Consider the following 14,955-nt stretch of genomic DNA (forward strand, 5'->3'; position numbering starts at 1 on the left):
TAACAATTTAGGGTTGCCATTCAAAAATCACCTGTCTAGATTACGTCTGTCTAGTGTCTACGTACTCTGTGGTTAACATCAATCCAAAAAATTGGTTCAAGAACCTCGGGGGAATAGTTTCGTTCGCGAGTTTTGTGGTTGGATTGTTTAGTTTAATAATTATAAAAGCAAAACCATCAAACATGTCTTCAGCGTGTTGTGGTACTAAGAAGCAGAAGATGAACAATTCCTATAATGGTATAGATCGACCTTTAAATGGGTACCAAGAATCAGTGGCTATTCCTGATATGTGTTACTTTTGTTTCGATGTTTTGTATTGTCAGCTGCATAGTATGGACCCTCCACAAACGCCAAATTTTACCAACGATGCCTAGTAAGTGCCAATATAGATTATACTCTAGTGAAACTATTTATAAGTTAATCTCTAGGGGGTAGGATTTCGCTTAGGCATTCTTTGTTTGCTTACAAAGAAGCTGCTTTGTTCGTCGGTTGGGCAATTAGTAGGTTGACCAGTTTACGCCCAAAAGCCTTTTTGTCAACGCAAATGTGTGGGTGTTGTTGTTAATTATGCTTGTCTTATAGTAACTTTCACTTTGGATTATAAATGCACTCTTTGTTGTAATATAGGTATTGGATATGTATATTAGTGGACTTTAAATGAGAGATGTTCTTGCAGCCCTTTGTTTGTAACCTGGAAGATCGGGAAGGAGCACCGGCTGCGAGGCTGCATTGGGACATTCAATGCCATGCATTTGCATTCTGGTAAATAATTGATTTGGTAATAAAATACAATATTTTTATATCATAAGTATGTATAATGTTAAATACATTATAAGTATAGCTACAGTTTCATTCAAGTTTGTTTTATGAATTTGATTAATAGATTTGGGTGATTATCTATGTATCCAAAAAATCAATAAAGTATGATTAACATCATTACTTGGCAGACCTTGAGAGGAGTAATTAAACTCAATGATGTAATCTGTAAAGCCAATAAAAGTAAAATTTTATAATCACTTATCAATTATTCATTATTCTGACTCATTTGCTTATAAAGAGAACTATAGTCACCTTCAGTATTTATTTGCGTTAATGAAATGAAATGAAAACATTTATTTTCAGGCAACTATTGGCCCATAGATAAATACCTTAAAACTAGCATACATATTAAATACAGCCCAAGTTGTTAACCTTTCTTAATTAATAAACACTGCCTTTCTTTGAGAGCATCTAAATTCAAAATAGTCACATGAACCTGGCCGCTGCCATACAGTTAACCTTTTGGACGCCAATTCCGGTAGCCAAAGCCCTCCAGTGTGATACAGGCGGCTTATGGCAACCAGTTGGACATATATAGGCTAATGATGCATGCTATAATAATTTTAATTGACTACAAGACTATTATTTCAATTATCATTCGTCTACGAGACATAAAGTTAGAAAAGTGTTTCAAATTAAAGCATCACTTGCAGTAATTTTAAGCAATTTACATGATAAAGAGCATTAAATATGTATGATCCATTGACACTCACCTCTATTATTATTTTCTGCTTACGAGGGTTGCACTGAAAATGTCGGGAATAGAGAAAACTGTCGCATCTAGACAGTCAATCTTTATTTTAATGCATACTTAAACTCAAACTGACCACGCATATAAATTTTCTTTTGAAAGTAATCATTCTGTAATGCACACGGCTCATAATCCCAAAGTCCTTTTTGTATGGCGATTTTGGGGCCTTAGTGGTTTTGTATGAAATTCGTAAAGTAGCCAACGGAATTGAAGTTTTTTTTACATATATCTATATATAAAAGATTTTTTTGCTGTTGTCATATGAATATTTAGGAATGTCGAAATCTGCCGATATGCAACTTTTTTGGCAGTCTTTTTAATTAACAGCACAAATGCGATTTTAAATTTTGACGTCGCTTTGGAATGACATGCTATTTTAAGATCACCCATGGGATAAAATGAAAGCGACTTTCATATATAATTTTAACTGCAAACGAGCGTACGATGAACTCTAGTTCATAAAAAAATAACAGAAGCCCATTGTAACTTTTATTTGTTCGCTGAGGGCATATTGAAAACCGTTTAAAAATGTGATCCGAAAAATCACTTGGCCAAAAATTCAAATAATGTTCGACATACAATTTTCAAATTGTCAGTAATTTTTAAATATAAATGACAACCAAATGGAATATACCTTAAAAGTTTTATAAAGAGTTACATTTTTATAAATTATATGCCTCATTCTATTATGTTATTTCTAAGTGTCCCATTCCCGAATATTTCAGTGCGACCCTCGTAATAACGACTGCCAAACAAAGACTCAAACAATAAAAACAGTAAACATTAAGAGGAAAAGGGACGACTGGAACTCCATACAAACATAGTCCCCATTTTCCTCTCTGGATGTTTACATCATATGGAGAAGCAGTCATCCACCATTTAAAGTTATGGGGTAATGGGGCTGCATGTTCTTAACGACTTTTACGCGGACGAAGTCGAGGGCGGAAGCTAGTGGTATTATATTTCCCATTATAGCACTACCTAGTCGGCAGAAAAATTTTACAGTGAATTTTAAATTTCTTCCCACAGACGCGATATTGGGTCAGCAAAAGAAAACGAAATTCAATTCTGAATTTGAAAGTCTTTATTTCAATAATTAGTGGCCCATACATAACTTTAAAAGCATACAATCATATTATTAAAACAAAAATACCTTAAATCTAAAACCTACAAAATACGGAACCGCCGGAACTTGGGACCCTTTTAAAAAATTCTTCCTTTCTTAATTTAAGATCCCTGTCAGTTGAGAGGTTAAGCCTTTATAAAACGGAAGGAATATATTTCCCACATGATTTTAAACTTTGTTTCTAAGTTACCTTGGGTTCAAATTTTCATAATTTCTGACACCCTTATATATGCCTTATAAAAGGTTAAGGAAAAACGCGTTATTTTTGACCTCCAAGAATATTTACGTGTGCACATTACTAACCCCCGTCTCTTCTAGGCCTCCGCGAGTACGCGATAACCAGCGCCCTGAAAGATTCCCGCTTCTCGCCCATCACTCGCGAAGAAGTCCCCCGCCTCACGGTCTCCGTGTCCATCCTGCAGCACTTTGAGGAGGCCGAGCATTACCTGGACTGGAAGCTGGGGAAGCATGGCATCAGGATCGAGTTCATCAGTGAACGGGGATCGAAGCGGACCGCTACTTATCTACCACAAGTTGCTACTGAGCAGGGTAAGTGTCTACTGGGGGTTTTCAGAAAATGGTACCATTTACTTTTTTTTCGAGACACCATCAACTTTTTGGTTATTTAGACTAAGCATAACCTAACCATTCCTCTATCCCACTCCAAACTAACTTGCTTCTAGTGGTTAGTTAAGGTTTCTAAAAAACCCTGACACTCGGACCATAAATCGACATGTCTCGGGAAATACTGACGTATGGCAACCCTAGCTGGGGGAATCCTCAGGTTCAGGTTCTACCAGCAATGTGCCCCGCCCTTAACCGATAATCCAAAACCATGTGGCGAAAACGCTTAATTGTAAGCGGTTACATACCGTATTGCTGGCTCTTTAAGCCTTTATAAGGAATTGGGAATATATTTCCCACATAATTTTGAACTTTGCTTCAGAGATAGGGTTCTCTTTGAAGCAATAGGAGTTCATAATCTGTGGGAAATATATTCCCAATTCCATGAGCCAGCAATACGGTTATTGCTGGCTCTTTAAGCCTTTATAAGGAATTGGGAATATATTTCCCACAGATTTTGAACTTAGCTTCAAAGTGGTTAATGTGGTGGATGTACTTAACCACTTACAAACAAGCCTTTATAAGCAATTGGGAATATATTTCCCACATCATTTTGAAGCTAAGTTCAAAATCTGTGGGAAATATATTCCCAATTCCTTATAAAGGCTTAAAGAGCCAGCAATAACCGTATTGCTGGCTCATGGAATTGGGAATATATTTCCCACAGATTATGAACTCCTATTGCTTCAAAGAGAACCCTATTAGCCCTACCTACCCTACCCTACCGATGTACTTAACCACTTACAAACAAGCAAAGTTCATAATCATGCATTTTAAAGGGGTTACAGACTCAATAGAAAACCTCGACATGGATGACATTCTACAGATTCGCATTTCAGAATCAAAAGTTGTAGGAAGTCATTACAAGCTGGATATATTAATTCCAGGTTGGGACCAAATCCAAACAATCGACTCGTTGCTCCGGAAAGGTGGCTACAAGGCAGCCATCACCGGTGACATGAGACGCAGCATCAAGCTGACACGCTACCAATCCGAGGAGATCTCTGCCTCCTACAGCGACTACATCAGCCAGAGGTGCTAGCACCAACCTCTCCGTCTCCGGGGCCTGGTGACTCACACCTCATCTCAGTTGCCCTGGAGGCCTATATACAGTTCACCACTTTCTAGAGGTTATAAGATGGAAAACAGTTCGACTCATCTATGTGGTTATAGTGCTAAGTTAGTATCTAAGTGTACTCTAGTGGCATGATCAGATTGTGCTCAAAGTGAACGCGTGTCTTAAACAACACTGCCATCGACATTCCGAACACCAAAGTTTGAGTAATGTGTGTGTGAGTTATGTTATGTAAAGGCGGCGGTTTGGCGGGATCGGTCTTAAAACATCCTAAATTTACGTTTTCAAGTAGGTACTCTTGTGACCGTAGATATTGAATTACCTATTGCAAAAAATACAACTATGTACTAAGTACTATTGCCAAATAAAATTCTCTGCCAGTCAACCGTAGGGCCAAACAGAGATACACAAATGGTACAAAGATAAAGTTGAATTATTTAAGAGGGAAAGGGGTCGACCACTTCATGGACAATATTTTCACATAATTTGACGTATATTAATCATAGTCATCATCATCATCTTCGTTTGACTTTTTAAATTTTTTGACTATTATAAGAATTAAGAGCAAAAAACAAATCCCATACAAAATTTTAAATGCTACTAACACTTTAAATAGGTAGATAATAAAAAAATCTAACGAAGGGGCATAGCTGTGGTCGATAAACTTCAAATTGTGTCAAAATATTATCAATATTGTTAATATCAAAGAGGAAAATGAGGTCTAGGTTTGTATGAAAAGGCGATTGCACGCGGCCTAGGGTGGTTCACGTTGGTATGGGAAAAATTCAAACTCCAGCTAGAAAAAGCGGCACCCTCTCATTTTATTACACGTGTTCTGTTGACTAAATATGCCAAGTTTTGTAATCTTATCTCAACTACAAGGGGATGCTCAAACACTTTGAAAATTTTCAAAGTTGTATGAAATCCAAAAGAAACAAGTTATTATTTTTTTCAGTTTTATGTAAGTAGTAGTTTTCACATTATTTTAAAGTGTGATTTAAAAGTTATTTGATGAAAAACCATTTTTATTTCTATTTTTTATGATTTTTTAGGTGAAATTCTAAAAATCTTACTTTCCGAACAATTATAAAAAATAGAAATAAAACTGTTTTTCTACTTAAAAACTTATAAATCACATGTGCAAATAATGTGAAAACAGATACTTAAATAAAAATCTGAATAATAAATACTTCTGTTTTTTGGTTTTCATACAACATACAAAATTTTCAAAGTGGTTGAGCACCCCCTTGTAGTTGAGATAAAATTACGAAACTTGGTGTATTTTATCAGCATAATAAGTGTAACAAAATAAGGGGATGGCCCGTCGGAAAATAAAAAAAAATTTTTTTGAACCACCCTAACGCGGCCGTCCTCTTTCATCCTAATTTTAGCTTTAGTTCAATTTTTAATCGGATAGGCTAAGCCGAAATTATTACCGAATCAAATGCTCCCTGACCTTACCCGAAGTGCTAATAATATGTATGTGGTTCGACATTTAGGATTGAAATAAGTATTTTGGGAAGTGGATGTTTTGATTCAAACCAATTAATGGTTGAGCAAGGGAACTGTTTTATGCGTTATATTAATAGGTGGAAAGAACTCCACAGAAGTAAGCATAATGGTTTTTTGGTTTGGTTTTTTTTATTGGGCGCTTTATGCAGTGTAATAATAAAAGTAGAAAGTTTATTTTATTAATATGGCACAATACTTATAGGTTTCTTAAGCTGACACGGTTTTTATAGAAGATGTTGACAGTTGAGTACAAATCTCACGCCAGCTCTTATGAATCAACATTTACTTCTGTGGTGTTCTTTCTAATGCTAAAGAGAATTTCAAATAGAGGAATATTGTCAAAGTAAACTCGACGATAGGCTAGAGGTATGATACCATCTTTTCGAGCGATGGCGTCATACCTTTGGCCTACTCTCGAGTAGATGTATACTATTTGACATTTAACAAATTTAACACATATCAGTGAAAAAATAAGGATCAAAGTCAAATGGCGTTCTAATAGTGTTAGTCATTTGTGTCGAAAAATGGCAGTAAGTGTACTGACTGCATAATTTACTTTAACGCAATTCCTCAGTCTGAATTCTCTTTGCTAAAAACGAAGTCTGGAATATTCTAAATTATAGAATAATCAGAATATAGGAATAATCTGGCAAACCCAATTGTCCGCAGCCGCCTTTTTCTACTGATGTAAATGGTTTGCCAAACTATAAGAGTGGAGAATAGGCAGAAAGAATCATATTTTTTTTCTTATGCTACTATTATAACCACAAAAAGTTTTTTATTGTAAAACATTCCCGCCAAAATCTTAAGCCGCGCCGACACGTTTGTCCACTTTGATCGCAATATTGACAGTCAGTCTGTTGACATCTGTTGTTGCAATAAAAAAAGTTACACGACGACGACGCCTTTGTTTCTTTCTGACGCTTGATTTATTTCATGAGTTGTAAAGGGACAAAACTGAATCCGCTTGTTAAGTAGTTTATGTATTGACATTATGAGAATTATTATGAATGGATTTTTTGTAAAGCACGATTGGGTAGAGATAAACTAAGCTAAGTTGGCAGCGATTTAGATAGCCCAGTCTGTGCAAGTGTTATTTTAAACGACAAACTTCTATGAAATTATGACGTTTAAATAATACTTGCATAGTCTGGGCTGTCGAAACCGCTGCCAACTTAGCTTGGTCTAACTCTAGTAAATGGGCCAATGGAGCTGTAATTTTAGTATCTGGGTTAGAACAATTGTAAATGAAAATCAACAGTTTTTATTTAGAAATCCCCATAATATTGTAATCTTATAGTGTCCGACCGAAACATGTTTTTTTGCCGAAACCGAAACCGAAACCGAATGTTCGGCTTTGGCTCTAGTTTCGGCCGAAACCGAAACCGAAACCGAAACTTTTGAAGACTTGTTAAAATCGTTGGAAAAATGACATAAAATCCCTTTTATACACATGTTATGGGGCTGTCAACACCCAATATCCTTGAAATTGATGTTACTTAAGCAGTTTTTTAAGAAAATTACTAGAGTTAGACCAAGATAATTCTGCAACAATTTTGATAACACAAGCAGTGCAAGTGTTATTTTAAACGTCAAAACTTCTATGAAATTATGACGTATAAATAACATTTGCACTAGTTGCACTGCGTATGCTATCAAAATTATTGCAGAATTTTCTTGGTCTAACTCTCAAGTCAAGTTAATATGTAGATACAGGGTTAACCAAAAAACCAACCAAAAAAGCGAGCGCGAAATTTTTTGTTGACAATATCGCAAGGCCGGGTACCAATCTTCACCTGGGCCTAAAAGTCCAAAATGCCCCAGAGGCGAACTTTCATGCGAAGTCAAAGCCGTGCTTCAGGATAAGTAATTGAGCAGAGATTCCAACCAATATCCATTGTATTAAAAAGCGAGACCGCAGGCCGAGCATGGCGCAGGAAGGCCAAAGGCTAAGCTGAAGTAGAGGACATGTGGAACACAAACCAATAGTAAATTGAGGTAAAATCACTCATTCACTCCGAAACAATTAGATAGTGTGCGCGTTATAGGTATTGAAAGCCTCTTAAGACTGCGTCGACCGTTCAGTGGCGCCCTCATTAGTGGAATTGTGTTTTATAATAAACCAATTAATTTCTGTACCTATACATGAATCAGTATAACTAATATGTAGGTATTAATATTGTTGTCCTACTTATTCCCCAACTTTTGGTCTTATTCCGAAGTACCATTTGGTAAGTTTCGGCCCGGCCGAAAGGTTCGGCCGTTTTTTGGCCGAAACCGAAACTACAGCCGAAACATGATTTTTTGGCCGAAACTGGCCGAAACCGAAACCGAAACCGAACCTTCGGTCGGACACTATAATCTTATGAACTTACAGGTCGATTTGCCAAAACGTGATCTGATAAATCATTTATAGAAAATAAATAATATCTGTTTTGTCGAATTGCTTAAATCATGTATGGAGTGATGGATATGAGTTGATATAAAAGAATTGCACCTCGATAAACAATATGAATGAATCGATCTGTAGATTGTAATTATATATTTTATTTTCTTATATTAACACAGTAACAATCAATAAAAACAAAATAAGAGCCTGTTTTGCGCCGTAAGGGAGTCCGCGTCGCTTGGGTGCACTTAGGTGCGGGTGTAGGTAAAATCCTTGGTACGCGTCCGCCCACTTATAATAGCAACGCTTATACTGTTACCTCATATTATTTTTCGTTAACCCGCTTACCCGCTCCGTGCAACTGCGCCAGCTAGCGGACGTCTTAAAGGCGCCAACGCCATCAAAATAAAATTAAATTTTGCGCGTTAAACTATCTATATATCTCTGGCTTCTTAGCTGTAATTAAATGAAATGTCTCTTCTATATAAAAAAATAATACATAATTTCACGAACATCAACGCTCTTACCAAAAATTAAGCATGTTATATTTTCAAAATATTAAAAAATCGATATACATTATTAAAAGATTTTTAAAGATTGAATCAAAATTTAACTCAATTCCACGCTTAAAAGAAAAATATTTTACCTTATCAATATCATGTTCAGATTGCCTAAAATAAAAAATACAAAAACAAAGGTACTTATTACATTAGATGATAGCGATAACTTTAAGGTGAAGTTCTTATGCTAAAGTCACAAGAATATTATTAATATTAGAGATTATCCTTATATATCATGCATTTGGTTTTGTAATGAGAAAAGTATAAAAAAAGCAAATAATTATGAAAGGACAAAAAAAGTTATGGTTATGATCGATTTGTTAGGGCAATCCGCCAGTTATTTGTATTTCAAGTCTATATTTAAATGAAACATGGTAAATACAGGATGGATTTTTCAATGGCTCAATGAGGGTAGCTTTAGATCCCCGCGCTGCTACGTGAAAATGGTTTAATGAAAATTTCCCCGACTTAATCTTAACTAAACTGACAATTTCACTGATTTTGGAAAAGTCAGTCAGCAACGAAATCGACACTTTTGTCGTTTTTTTATGCCGATCGATTGTATATTCTACACGGAACTTTATTAAATTAAAGAATTAACTTTCTTAAGACCATTTTTGTGTGGCAGGATGGAATCTGGCCCATTTAAAAATCCACCCAGTATAATAAACCTTATATGTCTATGACTTAGCTAGGTTTTCGTCATTTTGTCAATTTGAATTTATCGAGGGATATTATTACCCACACAAAATACTGACTTGGGACAGAATTATACTTGGGTAAGTTAGATACATAATACGGTCGAGTTCACAAACATCTTTACAAGCCAACATTACGAAAATATATTTGTACAAACTTATTGTCAGTGTCTCGAGGATTAACTCTTTACCAGGCTGACATGACAATCGAATATCAGTTTTATTCATCGAAACTAGAACACATGTTTGAAGTGCCGTATGTGGGAAATATATATCCCTTAGCCTGGTAAAGGGTTAAACTAACTAAAAATGACAATTCAAAAACAATGATAACCGTCATCCCCGGCCATCTGCTCAGCGAGCTGCGTTCGGAGAAGGACTTGAACTCACGGGCCCTTCAGAAAACTCAGTATTTTATGTGTAAATTCCAAAGGAGTGTATAACATTTTATTATTATCACAGATTAAAATAGCTTATTTTAATGGTCGCTAGAATTTGCTGAACTTAGGTTTCCTTAGGGTATTTAAAGATTGTCTGCGAAAGGCCTGCATGATCAGATCTGAAAATTGAGTATGAAATCAGTGGATGTATTAGGCTCAATTCTAAAGCCCCAACTCCCGAATAGATTGCTAGAACGTAGTGAAACATTATATTAATCTAAGTATTGAATATGCAGACATAAACTCGGTTTCATAAATTTTTGTAATATTTTATGCTGCTGAAATGAATGGCGCTGTACCGCGCCATTTATGTATTTCAAAATATTTCGTGATAGTTTCATGTGAACTGGATTGTCAAACGGCTTTGCCAAGTTTCTAATAAAAATAAGCGTAAAAACCGTGGAGACGTTAATCGTTTCTCATTTTAATCAATTATTTATCGAATTAAATTTGTTAATTACTTGTTTCTAATAATTAAACATTTATGGAACTGAGGCGTTCTCTCAATATAGTGTAATTATGAAGTCTGAGTGTTGTGACTCCACAACACTTTCGACCTAACATAGGATGTGTCTGAGCTTTTCTAGTTAAATACTGCCATTAAAGACCTTATATTTGGGTTGCATTAAAGTCCAAATATAATATGGAATGCATTAAGTGGTATTACTTGCGTCCATTTTGGCAAGTATATAAATTGTTTTACGAGACGAAACTTGGGACGGGTTGTCACAAATATACTGAAAACATACCTAAAGTAAGAACGCTAAGCACGAAGAAATTCGTACATTGACATCTCATTTTCTATCTCAATTCTAATCTGAAAAAAAAAACGGTAGTGTCTTTTAACTATAAAGTACTACGCCATACATTTTCTATGCAAGAAACAAATGGTCGTTCCATACAATTTCCTATGGGCAGTCCTTCATAGTAAAAAAAAAAAAACAGTATAGTTTTGTGTGTGCAAACCATGGAAATCAACCAATAATAAGCAATAATATAACTAGCATAAGGTGCAGTCTCGCATGTGTTCAGGGCAAGTGTTTCCGTTGTGACGTTGTGTGCGGTTTGTTGCCCGTTTTTGTATCGTAATTATGAATTAATTAATATAGGTTACTGAAAAACATATTATTTTATTTTATTTATCCAGGTTCACCTTTTCAGCTGACTATGAATGATTCACAGGCTATCAACAGTGGTCCATCAAAATTAAGACGGGAGGAATAACTCTCAAGTGCGATTCCCACCGAACGGGCGGAGTCGGCACGCATTTCACATTTGTACGGCCGCAAGCCGGTCGGCTCCTCGCGGACGCAGGCGGCTCCGGTCGGACTCCATCGCTTCTGCTATACATAATGTATAGGCACATTGAAAATGCGCTCCGGCGCGGCCCGACTCCAGCCGGTTGGTGGGAATCGTACTTACATCATAAACGTTAGCTGCCGCTCCGAAGATGAAAGGTCGTCTTGAAGAAAAGTCCCTATAAAATAGATTAAATACATATATGGTACTGGTCTATTCTTAACCCTTTATAAGGCATAAAAGTGTCAGAAATTACGAAAAATTTAACCCTATCACTTTCTTTGTTTTAAACAAAGTTCAAAATTATGTGGGAAATATGTTCCCACATTCCGTAAAATTAACTTATGGACTCGGGTATGTCCTTAAACCACGTCCAAGACCACCGGTGGACGGGCAGCAGCGTCCCTCAAATTCGGTGTACTCGACTGCGATCGCCAACCCGCCTGCCAAGCGTGGCGATTATGGCATTCACCCCCCAAAAAAGTGGGAGGCCTATGTTCAGCAGTGGACGTCTTATGGCTGAGATGATGATGATGATGAACTTATTGTTAGTATGACTCACAATAGCTAAAATTTGATGGTCTGTTCTTCGTAAGGCGTCTTCTCTTGCGTCTAATATTATCTCACAGGACAATATCACCAACTTCATAGAATTGAAAATAAAAAATTTAATCATTTTCTAATTGTGTAATAATTAACAAGCTACTTACAATAAAAACTATTCAAGCCCATGTTCGGCCATAACTTTTTCTTCAATCTCCAATATCTTTAACCTGACAGTGATATGATTCTTCATTTCAAAATATGTCAGCACAGACGACATCACCAACTGGAACGCGCCCATGTAAACTAAAGTTGAGTAGAAGGGCTTGGTTAGTTTTGCTAAGAACTCGAACATTACTTTAGGCCCCTCTATTAGATTGGGTACTCTGTATGTGGAGTATCTGTTGGCGAACTGAAAAATAAAAAGGTGACAATTAAAAAACCATAGATAATATTAAGAAACCATTGCCTAAGTGCAAGTTCCACAGATGTAGTGTTCACAAAAGGAAATTCAGACCTGTGGGAAATTCCCGTTTATTACCATTCATGGATAACTTGAAATGAATAAATCCCTTTTGAATTCAGTTGTTACCAGTTTCTTTAGTCTGACCATACATAATACCAGTTAATTATCAACACATAGTAAATATAGTTAATAATACCTGCTTCATAAAGATATTGTTATTGACTTTTTGTGAAGGAATCATTCCCAGTTGTCTTCAATAGTAATTTTTTGTCCCATTTTTCTCCACGGGACTACTAATGGGTAAGAACAAATTGGAATAGGCTAAAATCCCTTTAAGGTAAGATAATTCATTAGTGTCATACCATTAAAGCTGATGCAGGACCCAACACCATGGGGTAGGCGACACCGAGACCCCACTGGATGACTGCAGATTTGAGCTCGTAGCAAATGGGACAGGCTTCTTTCTTCATCAATAACATCTCTGTTGATACCAACTGAAATTATTAATCACTCATATATTATATGTGCCAAACTCAACCAAAGGGTACTTATTGTTGGTTTTCAATAAGGCTCTATTTCCAAATAGCTTGGTTAATTAGGAGTTAAGCTAATTGCCACTGAGAAGTTGTTATTTAAGAGTATTGCTGTTAGTATCATCTTCAGAAGAAAATGGGACTTGTCAGCCTTGTGAGCCTTCTACTAACTTAAATGATATAAAAACCATGCCGATTTGCCAGGTGAATAATACACCTTTTTTGTTTTTCAGACTTTTGACAGAGATCATCATCAACAGTTGTTCCCTCAATGCTGAGGATCGTGACATCATGTCCTAATGTTGCTGACCAGTCTCTTCCATAGGCTTCTGTCACCCGCCATATGTACGGCTATACAGAATATCTTTTATAAGAAACTTACATGTCTATGAAACAATGCCGTCATTAACCCAGGCATCACGGAAATAGGTATCACGGAGGAGAAAAATCCAAAGTTGCCCAACTTTAATTTCTTCCTGTAGTGATCATTTATGATGACGCCAGACAACGCACTCATGCCTCCTAAGACCACCGGCCCGTAACGTAACGCCCATCTGCAAACAAAAAATAGAGTGATACAGATTGATTTTGTTAGCATTTCAGAAATGAAGCAATTTTAATGGTTCTAATCCATTATTAAAAAAAATTCAATAACATCTCCTTCAAAACATTATCTTATTAAACTTCTTTTAAATTTTATCACACGCACTAAAGTTACCTACACAAATAAGTTTTTGGCATAGATTTCATTTTTGGTACAAGCTTTTTGTTGCTGACTGCACTTTTCTTACGACAGACAACCAATACTTATCAAGACAATTCTAAACACCCCTAACACAATTAGGTTGCATTGTTTCATCACAGAGTTCCTAGGGCCACCTCCTGTCTCCATCATCACATCAGTTCGCCAGTACCAAATTATTGTAGTCATCAGAACTACATACAGCTGCCAATTTTCGTGACGCTACGATCCTTGGAAGGTGGTTAAATTAGTTACCTTAGATTCCATTACTTAGTTAGTTACATACAGTTCGAGAGATCCTATGGCCACCTCCTGTCTCCATCATCATCATGACAGTACCATGTTATTGTATTGTCATCAGAACTACATACAGCTGCCAATTTTCATGACGCTACAATCCTTGGAAGATGGTTAAATTAGTGACCTTAGATTTCATTACATAGTATACAATATATATACAGTGGTACAACTAAACGAAATTAATAACTAGCTTAAATCTAAAATAGGCCCCTGAGGCATTGTACCAAGGATGCTGGCGGAATTTCCCTGCTTATCTTCTTTCATCTTATCGCAATACTGATACGTTGTGCGAGGTAGCCGCCAGCTCTTCGGTCACCAGTTACAGTTACATAGTTACATACAGGTCGACCTAATAAAAGCTTGTTAAAAATAGCCTCATCTTTTTTCATGTATTTTTTTTAATTACAGAAAAATTATAATTAATCAGGTCTCTTCATACAAGGCTGTTTTTATCAGATTCATTTTTAGGTTAGCAATCTTATTAGAAAATTTATTATATTTTTACTAAACATAGTATGAACTAAAAGTAGATTCTTACGTGTCGGAGAAAGATTCCCAATTAGAAATTAGCTCCCAGACATAATTGGTAGCTTCGACAGGCGTAAGTTCGACTGCATCTTTCGGAATCTCGCCGACCGTCCTGCCCCTTAAAGCCATAGCGGTAGAGTTATCACTGTTTAGTTACTCTTTATTATTATACACTACAGCATCTCAGGAAATAACACTATTTATTTTTCGGTTTTTCATTCAGAATATTCAGGTTTGGTTTAGGAAATATCACGGAAATATTTTCATGCGCTAATCTAATGTCAACTTTAGAATTTAAGAATCAGAATCAGCTGGCTGTCAATACTGTCAATCTTAAAATGCAGACGTTCGGATTTCACCACATATTGCACAAATTTCCATGCCCACCTGCCAACAGTGGCCTATTTTATAAAGCTACAAGTTACAATTTACAAGCGGAAGTCTCTTTCTAACCCTATGTGACAGAGCGAGACTTCCGCTTGTAAATTGTAAGTTGTAGCTTTATAAAATAGGCCACAGGGATCAACATTCTTCTCCAACCTTCTAATTG

The 14,955-nt window shown here is 36.2% G+C and overlaps 2 protein-coding genes across 2 annotated transcripts; one reads left to right on the plus strand and one right to left on the minus strand.

Annotated features, from left to right (window-relative positions):
• Positions 1 to 79: 79 nt before the first annotated feature.
• On the plus strand, positions 80 to 11,117 carry LOC134670875 (uncharacterized protein CG5902). Its single transcript, XM_063528728.1, has 4 exons — positions 80 to 373; positions 677 to 762; positions 3,015 to 3,245; positions 4,208 to 11,117. The coding sequence occupies exons 1-4, from the start codon at positions 183 to 185 to the stop codon at positions 4,360 to 4,362; spliced, it is 663 nt and encodes a 220-aa protein (XP_063384798.1). The 5' UTR covers positions 80 to 182; the 3' UTR covers positions 4,363 to 11,117.
• Positions 11,118 to 11,989: 872 nt separating this feature from the next.
• Positions 11,990 to 14,685, minus strand: LOC134670128 (uncharacterized). The gene is made up of 4 exons (XM_063527816.1): positions 14,416 to 14,685; positions 13,218 to 13,389; positions 12,665 to 12,796; positions 11,990 to 12,248 (listed from the first exon to the last, which is right to left on the minus strand). The coding sequence occupies exons 1-4, from the start codon at positions 14,532 to 14,534 to the stop codon at positions 12,012 to 12,014; spliced, it is 660 nt and encodes a 219-aa protein (XP_063383886.1). The 5' UTR covers positions 14,535 to 14,685; the 3' UTR covers positions 11,990 to 12,011.
• Positions 14,686 to 14,955: the final 270 nt, after the last annotated feature.

This window comes from Cydia fagiglandana, chromosome 1 (assembly GCF_963556715.1).
Source record: "Cydia fagiglandana chromosome 1, ilCydFagi1.1, whole genome shotgun sequence".
Lineage (NCBI taxonomy): Eukaryota > Metazoa > Arthropoda > Insecta > Lepidoptera > Tortricidae > Cydia > Cydia fagiglandana.

Bases quoted from the DNA above. Each gene is read 5' to 3' on its own strand.
- LOC134670128 (XM_063527816.1), bottom strand. From the start codon at position 14,534: ATGGCTTTAAGGGGCAGGACGGTCGGCGAGATTCCGAAAGATGCAGTC. The intron at 12,797-13,217 runs GTAAGTTTCTTA...TAATAATTTCAG, and splicing joins CGGCATTGTTTCATAGACAT to TTGGTATCAACAGAGATGTT. The intron at 12,249-12,664 runs GTATGACACTAA...TTTATTTTTCAG, and splicing joins GTCCTGCATCAGCTTTAATG to TTCGCCAACAGATACTCCAC.
- LOC134670875 (XM_063528728.1), top strand. From the start codon at position 183: ATGTCTTCAGCGTGTTGTGGTACTAAGAAGCAGAAGATGAACAATTCC. The intron at 374-676 runs GTAAGTGCCAAT...ATGTTCTTGCAG, and splicing joins AATTTTACCAACGATGCCTA to CCCTTTGTTTGTAACCTGGA. The intron at 3,246-4,207 runs GTAAGTGTCTAC...TATTAATTCCAG, and splicing joins ACAAGTTGCTACTGAGCAGG to GTTGGGACCAAATCCAAACA.